We start from the raw sequence: 17933 nt of genomic DNA, 5'->3' as shown, positions 1-17933 counted from the left end.
ACGCAGATGTGACTCAAATTGGCTTTACAGGTCAGTATGTAGCCTTGGGTTTAAGAAAAATATAATAAACTGAGCTACACTTTTCAAAGATTTAGGTGACGCATTTAGTACTGTTGATTATTATTGAGGTTCTACCCAGAACCATTTGCTTCTGAAGAACACATTTTTACAGGAAAGGGATCTTTAAGGGTTCTTTGTAAGATTAAGAGCATGGGTGTTAAAAGATCCTTTTACTCATAGATGTAAGGAATCCCCCTAATCAATTACTTTTACTTGTGTTCTGCCATAGTTGATATCTTTACCCTCATTTCATGCCATACAATAGTTAATTCCATACTAGTAATGAACATGTGTTAGTTGGTGAGATACCTTGTGTGTAGATGTTTTGGGCTGTGGACTCACGTTTGAATAGTTTTTGGTTTCCAGTTTGGTGAACAAGCTTAAAACTGCTTTGATTTTATTCCATTTGTCATCCTGACACTTTAAAAAGAGACAAGAAGCAGCTCTCAAGTAATTTTAACCCTTAAAAATCACTAGTACAGCTGGTTTTAGGAGACGTGACAGCAACCTCACACTAATGGTTTAAACTATAAACCAACACAAATTGAGGATTATCATCATAAAACAGACATATTAAAAACGTAAAAAGTAACATTTGCATTTTGGAACATAAAACAGCAAACTTAACAAACTACTCAGTCCAACACTAGGGCATGATGGGAAATGTGGGTGGCCACTACAATACATTTCTAAGGGCAACATTCATGTCATCGCACCTCCTCCTCTACAAAACAGGTGTGACGTATGAGGCGTTCAGGCTCTCTCCTATACTGAGGAGGAGAGTTTGTTAGAGAAAGGTGGAGGAAGGTTAAAAGAAATCAGGTCAGATCTGAGAATTTAGTTTTATTTTTCCACCCAATAGAAGACGAATAGGGATTAATGTGGTCTTGATTACGAGTTTGTTCACACCCGTCTCGAAGTGATCACCTGATTATCTGTGTGAATTTTGTACTAGAAGCTGGATTGAAGAGACAGGATCAGAAACTTCAAGGTATAAGACAAATGTAATATTCTCACCATTATTATGTCCCCACACACTGCTCTCATCAGACTCTGCATTACTTTGCTGTTTGTAGATGGCTTATGATTCATATGGTGTACTACAGGGACAGTCAGTAGCGTGATGCTACTAACTGCCTGATGTGCCTGACTTCCACTGGTGCTATAGGCTCCTTTTGGACCTGCTCCCCTGGGACCTGCTCCCCTGGGACCTGCTCCCCTGGGACCTACACAGCCTCTCTTGTTCTGTTGGCTCATCCTCCTCATACATCATTGCTCCAAGATTTTTAAATAAATATTTTACTCATTAAAAATTGTTTGAATGTTTTCTCAATGTTGGTAATTGTAACATAGAAAAACCACAATATAAACCCTTATAAAAAGACTATTTTTAGAGCATCTGGGTTGGTTCTTAGTGGAAACTTTCACAGGTGTTTCTATGTATAACCCTATAAAGGGTTCTCCTATGAGGACAAGCCAAAGTACCCTATATGGTTTGAGTTAGCACTTTTATTTTCTAAGAGCGTAAATACAGTTTTACCTTAATTTGCTCCATTAGAATTGGTATTAATGACAATTTGATGTCATAAGGATCCGTAAAGCGGTTTCTCAGGGGTCTGTTTTATTCTAATACATAATAATAATATGGAATAATCCCATAAAAAAAAAAACTTCTTATAGCTTTCTCTCAGTCTTTGGTAATATTCAATCTACAGGCAGATTTTCAGGTGCAAACACCAGCTTTTCTTTTCTTTTTGGTAGAAGTGGTACAAAAGATAAATAGGTAAACTCCTGTACAGGTACAGATTCAGGGACCTCGGACTGTGAGTATGTGCTGTTGTACTGGAGATGTTAAGCCGTAAGATTTGTAACAGGTGACTTCCTTGTACCTTTTGCCTTTATATATTTATACATCCTTTTATGGAAAACAGCCTATCTTACATGACTTCTGAAGCACAGGAAAACACATATCTTACCTACATTTCAATGTCAAAACTAACAATAAATACTTGATAAAATAAATGTAAAATGATTATTATTCTCAGTGGTTGTAGAAGTTTCACTATAGGTTTTTACACCATACTCTTCTATTTAATTCACAGGTCTTTATTGCCTATAGTGATGCCTTTTTTGTATCCTGTTGGTGTTTCCTTTTTATTATACATTATAATATTAAAGTTTAATATCTTGTATTTTATTCCATATATAGTCATAAATAGCCTCTATCTCTATATACTGTATTATACATACTTAGACTCTTTTTATACTTTTATGATTTATTATTATTTTACATGTGTAACCCGATATATACACATTTCTATTTATAGATATATTGTTAGATATTGTAACCTTATTATTATTTAATTAAAAAAATCTAATATTAAAAACAACATTTTATATATTTTATGTTATTATTATTATTATTATTGTGTTATGGTCTTGAGCCATCTGAACTCTTCCTATTGATAAACTGACAACAGCCTGAGAACAAAACAAAAAAAAGCGAACTGGTTTTGTTTGATTCTACGTAATACCCGTAGTTCCATTCTCTCAACGCGGAAGCAGCTACGAATGGCTACAGCGCTAACTGGCATTAATGTGTTTTTATCCTCAAACACAGCCACGAATATTTAACATAGAGGCGGGTTATGAAGTACGGAGACAGGTGGCTTCATAACATGTTGCTTTGACAGTTTTAAAACATTTAAAAAATGAAGACGTTACGGCTTCTTTTATCCGGCTGCTAACTGAAAACAACTCACCTCCTCTTAAAGAAAGAAAGAAACAAACATGAAGGTCCGCTCGTCTGTGTTCGCCTCGTTTATTTTAATCTCCGAGGTGGTTGGCATCGCCCTCTTCCTGCGGGGGTTCTTCCCCGCACCTGTCAGGTCTTCCCTCTCATCCAAGAGCAAGCTGTCGGATCTCCCATCGGAGCCGCTGACAGGTGAGTTCACCGCGTCTCCTACCTGCGTCTAACAGGTCCGCCTTGTAGTCTCTGATCGATATATTGATTGATTTAATCACAGGGAGCTCTCCCAACGCCTCTCGCCTCCCACCACCCCTCTTTAAAAGGGTGGTTGTAATGCTGGTGGACGCCCTCCGGGAGGACTTTGTGTTTGGCCCCGGTGGTCGCAGGTACATGCCTTACACCAGACATGTGGTGGAAAGAGGCTCCTCGCAAAGCTTTGTGGCCAAGGCGAGACCCCCTACTGTCACCATGCCCAGGATCAAGGTGAGGAGGTCACTCAGGTGTCATTATTATTATTATTATGCTCATGGACGCCAGTTTTTTTGGCAGGAAGCTGAAAATAAATGAATATATTTCACAAAATTCAAGTTTTAAATGTCGCTGTTTGATCAGAAACAGCCGGTAGATTCATTACTTTAACCCCAAAACTTACTAAAATACAGTATTACTTGACATTTACAGGCTGCTGATTAAGAAAACAATAAAAATATGTATTTAAAATGGATAGGAAATCATAATAATCACATTTTCTTGCACTATGAAAAAAGTATTCCCAACTAGCAATTCAATAAAAAGGAGTTTTTAGTGATCCTTAGTTTGGGAGACGCTGATTCAACCTATAATGATTCTTTAAAAAGGCTGGTTTTATTCTCTATTTTTCTTATTGTTGATAAATCCCATAAAAAGCCCAAAGCCGACACTGTGTTAGTCCGTCTTTCTGACCTTCCTGTCCTTCTCTTAAGTTTAGTTTTAGCTTCCTAAAACAAGAATGACCGCTGGTATAAATGTTAGTGGTCAGGTAAACGTTGATATACCCTCACTGTCCAGTATATTAGATCCACCAAGCTGAAGCTAAGCAGTGCAACAGCCTGGCAGTAAATCCTAATATTCTGGTGCTGTTGGACCCGTTTTAGAGACGTTGAATCAACTGAACGATCATTTGAGAGGCTGCAGTTTGTGATGCTGTTTAACTGCGTTGTGTTATACCGAGAGACGTCAGCGAGGGTTTATATCACCAACCTTAAATGAAGTTCAACGCTTTAGTCAGTCTAAGGTGGATGAACACTTGGAGGGGATCAAACCTTTGGAAAATTCTTAACGTTTGACTTATGTGCTGTTCAATGTTTGTTTTCAGTAGAGATGTTAAAGTTTAAGTTAACTTCAAACTGCATGATGTGGTAAAAACATATTGAGATGTGATTCACGATTAGTGGGAATTAACATTTTTGCATCACAAATTTTATTTTTTATTCACTAAAACTATTAAAATCATGATTTTTGGGGGTCTGTACCAAACAAACATCTTAAATCTCTCTTCTCCAGATTTAAGATGTTTGTTTGTTACTTACTAACTTGTTAGTACTACTGTTAATATTACACTTATATTTTATACATTTCAATTAATAACTAACTGAATTTTGTAAAATATAAATTACTTATTGGATATTTTATGCCTTTATTAGGTAATGACAGAGAGATGAACGGCCTTTGTTTATCCTGGAATCAGTGTAAAGTTGGACTATGTTATCTAATCACTAAATAACAATATAACACATAACTGCATCTGACATTACTTTACTTAACTAATGATTACTATTATCAGTTAACACAGTAATTATCAGTGCCCATAAATTAGTGCTTAATAACAGGAATTCATATTTGTATGTATTATTCTGATAATTCAACTATAGACACATAATAATAATAATAATAATGATAATAATAATAATTATAATAATTATTATTATTATTATTATTATTCATTTTGATGGATCTTTGTTCTATTAAAGCCAAATTAATTAAGTTTTACTAGGAAACATTATGAACATTTGAACTTTCTTTGTGATGTCAGTTAGATGTTGTTAGATCTCAGCTATTAAATATTAAATAATCAATCTTAACTCACGACATCTTTGCCTTTCTTACCATCAAGTTTGCATAAACAACAGTTATCAGTTATCTTATGGGCCATAAGAAACAAGTAATCGTCTATATCGTGCATCCATAACATCAATACTTGAAAATATTTATTAAATACTTTTTAATCAATTGTATTTGCATGTTAAAGTAATGTTGGAACAATTAACCAACAACATGTTCTACGATGAATCGCTGAAGTTGTTTGTAATGCACAAACACCAAACATTTACTGCTTCCATATTCTCAAGTGTGAGTATTTTCTCTGTTTTATATCATTATTAATGAATTGAAGTTGTCTCCTTTGGCTCTGGGAAAACAGCAATAAAAGTTTCAATTCCTTTTTTCACCAATATTTCATCCAGCCCCATCATAAGAGGTACAAGTGCTGGAGTCAGAAAATGTCCTAACAGTATTCCTGTGAGACCAGAATAGTCATGTAAAAGAAAAAGTGCGAGGAATATTTTGAAATAGGTGCTAAGATTTCAGCAAATAGGGTTAGATGGCAGAATTTGGGAAGGGTGAAAACATGGCGCGTTGTCACACTTGGATGATGTGTCGTGCTGATGGGAGTATTTTGGGAGCAGAGCCAGGGAGGGAATTACAGTCATTGTCATTACATGTCATATGTGGCTTCCATGACAGTTGGTTGTGCTGAAACACACTAAGATTGTGGGCAGGAAGAGTCAGCGTGTTGTTGTCAATGGTGCTGGAGAGATTTTGCCAAGGGAACGATTTTTTCCCCTCGGAAAAAGAGCAGCTTGGTCCTCTTACAAGTTCTGGGCTGTGCTGAGGTGGTGGGAAGGCATCTAACTGAAGTTGTCAGGTGAAGCAGAATATTGAGCCTGAGTGTCAGAGGGCGGAATAAAAGGCAGCATTCATGCTTAAGCAGTGCTGCTGACAGCGTCGAGCTGTTGTAAAGATAGAAGAAGATTGGAGCTAAACCTGGAGAATCCTGCTGCTTAAGATCCACAGTGGGGACGGAGTTCTCCTCAGCTATGGCTGATAAATGAACCATGAGAGTGCAGATTCAGCGGTCTTCAGGTCAGTGAGGGCAGCAAAGACCATGTGTTGGTTGACAGCGTCTCAGACGGTGGACAGGATGAGCGATGAAGACGAGGAGGAGAAACCTTGGAGGGGAAAGAGTATTCAGTAACAACCTGGAGTCTCACTACTAAAAGCCTCTCTGAAGCCAGCAGAGCATGTTACACTGTGGGGGAGCAGCTGACAATCATTTTAATTATCAATGAATGTAGTGATTTTTCTTTTCTTTTTTTTTTTTTGTGAATGAATCATTTAGCTTTTAAAATGTCAACACTAATGAAAAATGTCTATTAAATGTTATCAGAACACAAAGCAATGTATTAAAACTTTAATTGATCTTAAATAAATAAAAGCCAGAAAATGTCTAAATTGAGACAGCAAAGCTTTAAAGTTTAAATTAGGAAATGATTATCAGGATAGTTGTTGATTATTTTCCTGTTGATCCAGTATACAACCAAGCTCTAGTCCATAAAATGTCATAAGAAACTGAGTAATGCCGATTTTAATTTCCCAGAGCCCACTGTGACACATTTAATGTCTTGTTTTATACAACCAACTGTCCAAAAAACAGTTTATTATCATACACGACAAAGAGAATAATTAAATCCTTGTGCTGTAACGACTGAATGGTGGTGGAAATCTGGGTGACTGGATTGGATGCAGGAACACTTTCTTGGTTGGAAAGTTTGAAGTTGTCGTGAGACGAAGCAGGTCAGTGGTGATGTGGAGGAGGGATGACGGGATAAAGCTGAGCGTGATTGAGGTGGACTTGCATGGAGACAGATGTTCACCATAATCCGAAAGGGTTTAGAGGATGCAGTGTTGATGAGCGGGGGGGGAGGGCCTTAAGGCAGCTTGGAAAAATAGCTCTGGATGTGAACCTTCTCAAAAAGTTTTGTTGATGGTAAAAGAGTATGTAGAGGAAAATCGATGAGAGAGGAAATTCAAAATAAAATCTTCCTGATTCAGAAGCACAGACTTGAGGGGTTTATGTTGCAGTAGAGCTGTAGTATATGGAGGAGAGACGGAACTGAAAATGCAGCCTCTTCAGCTGTCCAGAAATGTGTACGTTTGATTTGCAGGCTCGGTGAGAGCATACAGGTACATCTATAATCCCTGCAGAGGGGCCTGTTAATCACATTTTAGAGGGCTGGGCAGTTACAGTAGATTCGAGGCACAGCACCTTACTATACTGCCTTGTATTCTTCTTCACCTTTTACTGCATGATTGGTAATTAATTGAAGAAGAGATTTATTTTTGAGGGGAATATGAATGAGAGCCCACTGTAAAGAAATCCCAAGATATCCTCTGAATTGTTGGAGCACCGTCACACTACAGCTGGTGCATGACAAAAACAAGCATAAGCTCAGAGCTTCTGAGGCACTTTTCTGTTGTAAACCTGCAGCTCAGTTTAACATTTAAATGATTTAGTTAAGGTGTGTTATTCACAGAGCTTTAACAGCATCAAAAGCATTAAGGTTAAATTGTTTCTAATCATGGCATTGAGGTTTTGTGGTGCGCCAGTAGGTGGCAGTAGAAACTAACTGCCATTTACTGCCCACTATCACTGCATTGCACCCAATTAACTGGTATGACACAGCCAACTAACCTAAATCATAATCTCTCAGTGGCACGGCCATTAATTTACACACCCATTAGACCCAACACTCCCTCCGCTGTATCTAATAAAGTTACAAGCTTCCTGCACATATACCATACAGCTGATTTTGAAGTCTTATTCAGATACACAGTTACGTTTAAGTATCTAGTTTCTTCTCCATGTGTTATATTTTTTTATTGAACTGCCACGCAGCAAACAGTTGTTATGCTGGAAACTCTACCCCGGGGTCTTCCCACTAAATTTAATGGCTCCAATTTACTTGCGCTTTCTAACCATGACAGGAAAAAGAAAAGAAGTTTTCTTCCCCAGTCCTGTATTCACATGTGGCCAGTTGAGCCTCGCACTCAGACTGGCACAGCAGTCAGTGGACATTACTGAGGTGGTGGATTTGCACAATGAATTCAGTTAATCATAACAGTAGCAGCAATGCACAGAGGGTGTCTGAGAGGCCAGTGCTTTACTGGGTTGAGTACACACACACACACACACACACACACACACACACACACACACTTAGGTATTATCTGGCAATAAGAAACCTGAGGAGATTGAGGAGATTTTCAAGTTACTGGTGGAAAGTCTTCCTTTACAACAGTCAACCAAAAGTAAGTGAAAAGGAAACTGAAAAATCTTTTGCCAGGCTCGAAGACTCAAAGTCACAGCCCCTTCCGTCTGTTTTTTGGCACCTTTACAAGTTTTAATCACCGTGCCAGAGAGTGTCTGTATACCCCACTGATATTGTATTTGACATTTAAGCAGTGGCACATCGTAAGCCTAGACGCGTACTGTGGGCCAGTAATTAGTATGTTGATGAGTCACTGATTCGTTTGGGCAGCTTCTCAATGTTTTTTTTTTTTGGCATCTGGAGAAATGTTTAAGATTTAGCCTTTTTAAACTTTTCCACAGAGCTCTCGTATGTCTCCAGCTGATCGTTTCCTTTGCAGTAGAATTATCTCCTTTTGCTCCTGTGTTCGTTATTGCATAACAGCAAAGTGTTCACAAGGCACAAAGGCCCTGTTTTCCACCGAACCACTGGTTTCATTGGTCTGACTGTCTCTATTAATAGACAGGGGACCACAGTGAGACTGAATAGGCAGAAAGAGAAGACTGCTTTTGAAGCGGAACCATCCGTCTCTTCCTGAAACAAGCATCTGCAACCGGCAGGAGCAAAACAATGACAGGGAAGGAAGGAAGGAAGGAAGGAAGGAAGTGGTAAATAATTGAGCTCAGGAACAAAGCTCACAAGATGAGGCTCAAATTTCAATTTTCATTTTTCCTGTCGTAGCAGTACCTGTGAGCGAGCTGACAAAACTGAAAGGCTTCTGACGTTCCTCTGGCGTAAAGCTGTTGTTCATTCGTTAAGTAGCAGACACAAAGCTTTCAAAGTGTCAGAGGAGAACTTTGCTCCCATATATAAAGACACAAATTGATAAAAACTTATTCTCCTTGGTGTATTGAAAATGTAGCAAATAAAGAGAGGTTTAAAGCCTGTGACAGTTCTTGGGGTTGTTTGCGGGGGCGTGATATTGTTAGTTTATTGCTATTTGTCTCTTGTGTCTGTGCAGAAGTCACATTGTTGCTATAGAACAGGTACTCACACAGTAACCATGCAAGCAAAAAAAACCCCACGATTATATAAAAACTGATAAGCTGAACAAAATACCCAGATGTGAACTGAGAAACAGGGTTATACAAGGACAAATACATTAACAATAAAGCATATAAAATAGCGCTTTAAGAAGTGATTTCAGAGATGAATCTGAATTTGCCAGCCGAGCTTCCTCTGCAGGTTCCTCTAACACCGAGGCCCTCACACAATAAAGGCTGGTCACCTCTGATTTTAGCCTGGATTTTCTGAGCGTCCCGCAGGATCTCAGGTTGTGCTCCAGGCAGCTCATAGGGGGGTTTAAATAACACTGTTTCCTGCCAGTATCTGCAATCTCATGTCTCCTTCAGTGCATAAAGACAAGGCCTTTGTACTTCCCCCTCGACAATGCACCAGACCCTCTCCCGACTTATAAAATAGGCTCTGTTTTCCTTGTCAGTCAAATGGAGACCAGTGTTGTTTTATTTCTGATTCCATGATGAAATCAGTAGAAACTTTACTACATAAATATCATCAATCTACCTGATTCAGTTTCCAGTTTCCATTTGTAGCAGCAAGATTGTTTAGGGGATGTGGGAATTAGTTTGGCTACCAATACTAGATTGATCGGATAAAAGGGAAATTGATTGATTTGAAGATTATTAATATGTAAAAACTGAACAGTGTACAGCAGCAAAAATCGTAATTAGCTGGATTAATATGATGAAATTGTAATGTTGTATAACACTGTTAAAAGACAATTATTGTTCAAAGGACAATGACAAAAACATCCTCCCCAGGCTCTTACCACTGGCAGTATCCCAGGCTTCATTGATGTGGTAATGAACCTGAATTCTCCTGCACTGCTGGAAGACAACCTCATTTGGCAGGCCAAAACAGCGGGGAAGAGGATCGTCTTCTACGGAGATGACACCTGGGTGCGCCTCTTCCCCAAACACTTCATGGAGTACGATGGCACGACCTCTTTCTTTGTATCTGACTACACTGAGGTATGTATGAGTTAAACACCAAGGGATTGACTGTTATGATGTATTTTTCTGTCTAACATCAATATAGAATTAAAGCACCCGGTGGCTGATATGATACAGAATCTTTAAAAATGATACATAAAGAAATTCTGGATGAAATTATGAAACCATATTTACTGTGGTATACATGAGGTTGAAGTTTAAACTAAAAGTGAGAAAAAAGATGAAGTAAAACCTGTTTAATTGTTTCTTCTTGGCTAAAAACCTTCCCTTCTCACTTTCATTATTCTTAGATCACCTTGAATTGTTTTTCTATATGAATCATACAACACTATAACTAACGCTCTGGTTGCTCCAGACTGCTGATGCTCTACATCAAAGTATTTTAAATCATAGCAATAACCCAATACATACAGTCAGGTTCCAAAATTAACTTTTTGGCTCCTCTGCCAATGAAAGCTTACCAGCCAAAAATATTTTTTTTCTAGCCATAAAACTACATCATTCATTATTTGACTTGAATTCATTTTCATTTTTGAGCCTTTCTGAACTTTTTGAGCTTCATATTATAGCCTGGATCTCGAGGCCTTCAGGACTTTTGTCTTCATCTTTATGTTTCCTTTTTGGTGGCTTAACACTAACTAACACTAATAACATGTAACACAGATATTTCTTACAGCAAATACATAAACAGGCATTGTGTAGAAACAGTAGTAAGCTGCTTTGATGTGATTCTGTGATGTTACGATATGTTTTGATGGACAGTGAGGGTTACACTACTCTCAGCCTGTCCTCATAAACAACACGGCGATGAAAACCTGGCCATAAGCTTGGAAATTATTTACCACCTCTAGTGACCCTAGTTTATTTTTCTGCCAAACCCAAAATTTACCAGCATTTTGGGCCCTGCATACAGCAAAGACTGTTCATAATGTAGTATCTAGAGATCCACAATCCAATTCTTTCCAATTCCAGATACCTGAATTTGGATATCTGCTGATACCGATACAACTTCCACCCCTCTGAATGTTGGCTTTACACTCATTTCAAATTGCTATCTTGCTTTCCTGCATTTCGAGACTAAAATATTTCCAAAATAAGGACATGTTGATTTAGCCGACTGTTACTAGCTCACACAGTTTCAGACTGTCTCATGTTACGTTATGGTGGGTATATGGTGCAGCGCAAGCTGAATTCTGGGAGACAAAATATGGGGAATACCGGATATCTTTGTAGAACACTAATCGCTAATCAATTAATTAATATAACATTTTGGCTTTGAGTTTAGAAATGCATTATTACATATTTATAATTCATAAAACAGATTATGGCATCTGGATTGGTTTGAGGGTCTAATCCACCGAGTGAATTATGTCAGTATTGGCTGATGCTGATATTCAGTCTGATTGGTCCGAACTCGAGTAGTAATGGTTAATTAAGCAGGGTTTTTATATATATGTTCTCTCAAATATGGTGTACATGTATGTCTGGAAATGATCCAGTCACTGCATTTTCTACGAGTGATCTGCATTAAAGAGAGCAAGGCGGCTGATCAACCAGGGACACACAGAGATGAGATCACACACACACACAAAAAAAGCTGCTAATCAGTTATCTCCATATGCCATAGCTACCAATCTACTGTGGGACTGTATGCAATCTGTTCTTGTTTATACTGGAATATTGGTGATGGAGAGTTTTGAGCCCTTTACCTGAAATGTGGGATGAAGGTAAATATCTGCCGGAAAATCTTTGCCTGATGATGATAATCAGACAATCATCAGGTTTGTCACAGCTCTGGGTAAAGCTCCTTTCGGCTCAGTTTTTATTTGCTCTGGGGGCGATTTTAAATAATATGAACCTAAATTGGTTATTGGTTGAAATCCTGTAGATCAGTAAAGTATCTTTTATGCGTCATGTCTCCACGTAGGTTGACAACAATGTGACCCGTCACTTGGATAGCACCCTAAAGAGAGATGACTGGGACATTTTGATCCTCCACTACCTAGGCCTCGACCACATCGGTCACATCAGTGGACCCCACAGTTCCCTCATCCAGCCCAAACTGCTGGAGATGGATGACATCCTGAAGAAGATCCACAGTGCCCTCATTTCAAAGGTAATTTCTTACCCCGGCATCTGTTTTCTACATCATGTTGTATCTGTTTGTTCTGTTGTTGTTAAGCTTCAGAATTTGTTTTTTTCAGTGTGAAATTTGTTACAGAGTTTCAAGGAAGTTCTTGAAAATTATATAAAGTTTTAAAGCTGCGCTGGGTCAAATTACTTAGTGAAATGTGAAAGGGGTTGCTTATAGTCATGGACCCACAGAGACTTTCTGACTCTGCAGGTTCTCATTTACCTGGTTTAAAGTGTCTGCTGATTTCAGGAGAAATCCTCTGACTGTACCCGACCTGCCCAACACCAAACAGCAGACAGTGTTAGTCACTAGCTGGTGAACATAGTGGAGCATTTAGCTGCTACAAAGCGAGCCTACTCCTCTAATCAGTCCAAAACATAGCTTAAAAGAAGAGTGATTATTGGCCTGGTGGTCAGAAATGCTGATGTTGCTGTGTGTCTGCTCAACGTGTAAAGAGGCATCTGTTTGAGGATTCATTCATGAAACTATTAGTTGATTATTCAGTTAAGTGATAAGTAGGTGTGCAGCGGAAAAAAGTGTTACTATTTTAAAAATGTAAGTTTAATTTTTAAAGCCAAAATCGCAGTAAAATGAATAAACTTAATATCTTTGAGTTTCAACGTGTTGGTCGGACAAAAGCAAATTGATGAAATCACCTCGGGCTTCAGGAAATTGTGACGGGCATTTACACTATTTTCTGACATTTAATAGACTTTATTCATTAATTGAGGAAATAATGGCCATATTATATTACGCAGTTAAAATGTGCCCAGATGCAGAACACAGACAAGGAGGCAGATAAAGTTTAAAGATTTATTGCAGTAGTACCAGAGAACGGAGGTAGTGTGGAGAGGAGATGAGGGGGCTTGTGGCAGGGAAGGAAGATTCGATGGCAGCAGAGGTTGACGACGATGGTGGTGGTGGAGTGTGGCTGGCATGAGCGGGGTTGAATAAAATTGTTGCAGGCAGACCGACAGGAAAACTGGCAGGTGAGTGATGATCTGGGAACACAAAGAGAATCACGTTAGATCAAGGAAAACAGACGGAAGCTAAATCACCAGCGTAACGTTTTAAAGTTTGGCCTGAAACGCATTCCACTGAGGCTGAACAAACGGTTTGACACAGTGCAAACTGATGCGAGCCAGGTGAGCCCACTGAGAGTGTGGATGAGCTGTTTCAGACAGGTGTGCAGAGGAGCAGACACAGAAGGGGAGACCACACCCACGGACATACATGTTGGCCCCATCCCAAGGGCTGTCCCATTCTAATGGTAAATGGACTGTACTGCCTTTCTAGTCTTCCAACCACTCAAAGCACTTTTACACTACATGCCACATTCACCCATTCACACAGTGATGGGATAGGCCATCACAAACAGAAAGAAACTCACTCATACGTTCATTCACCCGGAGCAATTTGCTCTTTATCCACATGTTCTGTAAGCGAACAGTACTGCAGACTTTGCCTGAGAGAATTACCCGCAGTTCATAGCGTTGTGACAGTAAACACGGGTCTACCAGCGGAAAAACGTCAAATAAAAAGCCCCATCCCACAGTTATAGGCTGCGTAACATGTCTTGGCGTTGTCAAGGTAACGTGATAAAAATAATCTAATAATAAACTTTATTTATACGGCAGTTTAAAAAAAAAAAAACAAGTTGTTTACCATGTTGGCAAGACAACGTGTGCTAGAATGAATCCTCTCAAACTCAAGCAAAAAAAATAGAAAATGGCACATGCAGCTTTAAAATCACTCACTGTGTTTATATTTGATTGACTGACATTGAATGTACAAAATACAACAAAGCACATATTTTCATCACGGGCAGCTTAATAAAAACATTTCCAGAGCTATCCTCAATGGAACAAAATCAAAAGGTGTGAAATGCATAAAATTCATATCATAACCACTGTTTTCTGTAAATCCGTCTTATGGAGGAGGCAATTTGAGCCAGCAGCAGGAACGGTGGGCTCCACCACTAACAATGAAGACTATTATATAGAGCAGTAATTACAGGATGTAAGTACATTAAATGTCAGTATAAAAAATATCAAAAACACGGTTTGATTTCATGAAAATGTTAAATGTTACAGCTGTAACTTACCTGTTATTTACTCACTGTATTTGGAGATACTGGTTTGGCTTCTTATTTTAAATTCAAGTCTGTTAGACTGATTGACTTTGCATGGCTGTGCTGCTGCTTAATTTAATTGTCAACATCTGCTTCTCTCTATTAAGATAAATTAAATTCAACATTACACTTCAAATTTTGAACAGCAACTTTACATTTTTTTTCAAAGATTTTATAAAAGTTAACGTCAATCTATTGTAAAAAGAAATATTCAAATATGAAGTAATGATCAATAGTTAATATATTAATGTGATGCTATCAGGGAATTTCTTGCATTATCAGTTTTTTGGATGGTCATTTAATTACACGGATCATTTGTGGTGTTTCCAGCAGTTATTATGTTATCTGTTGCAGCAAACCCAGAGATTTAATAAACTGTTAAGCCTTTCTGTTATCTTTAATTTTGTCTTTGATCAGTGTGCAGGTCTAGTCGCCTTGTTTTCTCTGTGCGGTCTGACAGCTGTGCATGCATATTGTCTTTGTGCCGTGTGTGTGTTGTTAATGGGCACTGTCTCACTGTCATTCATCTGTGTAGCTTGTATTTAGATTGTCAAGTCATGTCAACACGAGCCTACAATCTCCTTTTTGTCTCCTCATCTTTTTGCATCTCTGAAATGACAGAGAGAGAGAGACAGAGAGAGAGAGACAGAGAGAGAGAGACAGAGAGAGAAGCCAGATGCAGATATCCATGTAAACTTTTCCTTTTTGCAAAAGATACAGCGAAGGGTATTTCTGGAAATGTTGATGCAACATTTCACCACATCCCCAAGTAGTTAATTCAGTCTTGTTAAATCCTGTCTCTCCAGGCTCCTGGTGACATCTGTGCGTTTTGGGCAATGGCGGCCTCGTACGTGCTCCCAGTGAGCTCTTTGAATGAAATGTGTTTGAAAGTCTTGCTTCAGTCACATTAGTGAAAGCTGTGGCTGTTCTTTTTCTACCGCAGCTGTGTGACCTAAAAATAGACACAGCCCAGAGGCGTCCCACAGAATACCTTTAGAAGCTTCTCAAAAAAACAACCATGTTTTCTCTGATCAACACATGCTTTTAACATGTTGGGAGCTGTTTGACTGCACACGTGAGCTAGCTGTTGTTTGCTGCTGATTCCTTCAGTAGTAAAAGAAATGACGTCTCCTGCTGCAGCAGCACAGTGAAGGAGAAAAGCGTGGTAGCATTCAGAGGTTCTGTTGTAATGTGACGCGAGTAGCCTATTTCAGCGAGCTCATATTAGGGGCAGAGACATGCTCTACCTGTAGCCGCAACACTCTCCATTAAAACATGATTGGAAAGCAGGACCTCGTGGTCATAAAGACCTCCATCAGACCTTTGTGTTAATGGAGATCACATGGCCTCAATCTTCTCGTCTGGATATTTCAGATTGTAAGGTTGTTCTGCTGCTTTTTTCTGTTTGAAGTGCAAAACTTCTTAAACCTGACCTGCAGAGCAGTGTGTATTCTGAGCCATGTATTTCATCAGCAAGATAAATGAAATGTTGCAAGTGTTTAGACTTATTTTTCTTGTTCCTTCTGTAAAGAAGACCTTGATATCGTCCTAATATTGAGTGCACCTTCTTTACAACTAATGTACAACAATTTTCCACGGTTGTTCCTTTTTATTTGTCTGATGTAGCCCCACAGCTCTACTGTATCCGATTAGCTATTAGAAGTAAATCTTCATTGGCACCACCACCAGTCAGTTTTTTATAAATGGGTTATAAACAAGGTGCTATTTAACACTATTAATTATATGAAGGTGTTTATTGTTACAGTCACGTAAATATCTTAGCAGTTTATTCATCACTCTTACCTTAATAACCTGAATGTATTTGTTTATTAATCAAATAAGACGTGAGTTTTAGCACAATCTAGCTTGATTGTGTGAGGATTTTCTCATAAATGTCCTGAGTAATTCACCTTCCACAACAAGAAAGTTAAGGGAAGAAATTAGCTCCATACTTTTAATTATTTTTAGCTATCTATTTAAACTGTTCTTCTTGCTTGCTGGCTTGTTTCCATGCACTCTCAAATGCAACACGTGTGTTACAACTGACTGAGGTTGATGGGCAGCTTACTGGTTATTCTAAGTTTACTAAAGATCAACATGAAACTATTTTGTAAGCAGATGTTCATTTGCCTCCCTTTAGAGAAGGAATGACTTGCAGCAAAGGTCCTGGGCTGGAATCAAACCCAGGCTGCTCCAGTAAGGACTCAGCCTGTCACTACCAGGTTAGCTAGTGGGGTGCACCCATGTGGATATAATTTTGTTACTCAAATCACAATTTCTGTTTCTTAGTCAAGTTTAGGTAAGTTAATTAGTTGAGCTTTCCGCATACCCCCTGGCAACTGCAGAAGTACCCCTGGTTGGGAATCACTGATTCACCGGATAGACATAAAAGCTATTCAGTTTTTATTTTTTCTGGCTTACTCATGGAGAACATGAGCTATCATCTGATTCAGCATGGTGCCTAGTGTATTAGTTTTAAAAAGGTTTCTTATGAAGTGTGAAGAAAGTCTCCCAACAGAGGCCCGGTGCATTCATCCTTGAGAACAGGAGTAAACTCTGACTTATCCTAAATAGAGGAGAGGCTCACTCAGTGTGGGGCTCACTGGTGTTTAGTACCGGTCTTGAGGTGTTTCTTTGGATCCCCTGTGTCCAGTGCCATTTATAACAAGCATCCAAGAGGTAAAATCTAGGACAGAAGGTAATCTTTTGCTCCTTCTTTGCTGAGTGAGTAGCAAATATAATGGGTCAGCTGAGCACAATGGCACAGTTTGGCTCAGGCTCCAACCTGCAACGTTCCCTCAGTGCATTCATCACTTTTTTTTATGTCACAATATCAAAAAAAGTATGATCGATACATCACTATAGCTGTGGATAAAAAAAAATAAACGCTCATGCTGACGTTGGCCTTTTCTGTGTGTCCGTTCGGATAAAGTCATCCTAGATGAAACATTTTATCTGCCTTAGTTTCCAAATGTTCCGAACTCAAATGAAGAATTTATCTCAGCTTTCAGCAATCGTTGCTTTTTCTGTCTTTTAGGCTGTCTGTTAATCTGTAGTTCATAGGATACAATTTTCAGTCTTTAATAATAAATGAAGTCTCTGTTCTTTGATTTTTTTTTTCTGTCCTTCTTGTGTGATACAACACTGAACTGAGGAATCTTTTGAGAGTATTGTAATGTGTGGTAAGATTTGGCTTTTGTTTTGTTAACATCTGTAGTCGTATTTTTTAAACCAGCCCCCACTACCGTGACTCATAAGGCATCCTTGTGGAATACACTGTCAATGGAAGGTACTCGTGAGTCTGGTTGAAAGGGAATTACTTAGGGAAGAAACCAAGCTCGATCAAAGTATGTCATCCTCAACAAACGATTCATCCTGTGTTTGTGTGCTACCTTTACTCAATTTGTTTTAGTCTGGAGATGCAGTGAAACGGTGCCAGGAAGTATTTGTCATGACTTCCTTTTCGAAACTAATAATTTAA

At 38.7% G+C, this 17933-nt stretch overlaps 1 protein-coding gene across 1 annotated transcript in view; it reads left to right on the top strand.

Moving 5' to 3' along the window:
• The first annotated feature begins 2586 nt into the window (after nt 1-2586).
• pigg (phosphatidylinositol glycan anchor biosynthesis class G) overlaps nt 2587-17933 on the top strand; it is a 67137-nt gene continuing 51790 nt past the window's right edge. The window contains exons 1-4 of the mRNA XM_051419563.1: nt 2587-3004; nt 3087-3292; nt 9996-10205; nt 12115-12303. Of these exons, the coding sequence (XP_051275523.1) occupies nt 2851-3004; nt 3087-3292; nt 9996-10205; nt 12115-12303 (759 nt within the window). The 5' untranslated portion in view covers nt 2587-2850. The remainder of the gene's footprint in view (nt 3005-3086; nt 3293-9995; nt 10206-12114; nt 12304-17933) is intronic.

Source organism: Dicentrarchus labrax, unplaced genomic scaffold (genome assembly GCF_905237075.1).
Source record: "Dicentrarchus labrax unplaced genomic scaffold, dlabrax2021, whole genome shotgun sequence".
NCBI lineage: Eukaryota > Metazoa > Chordata > Actinopteri > Moronidae > Dicentrarchus > Dicentrarchus labrax.
The sequence above is the reverse complement of the archived record's forward strand: the minus strand, read 5'-3'. Positions and strand labels throughout refer to the sequence as shown.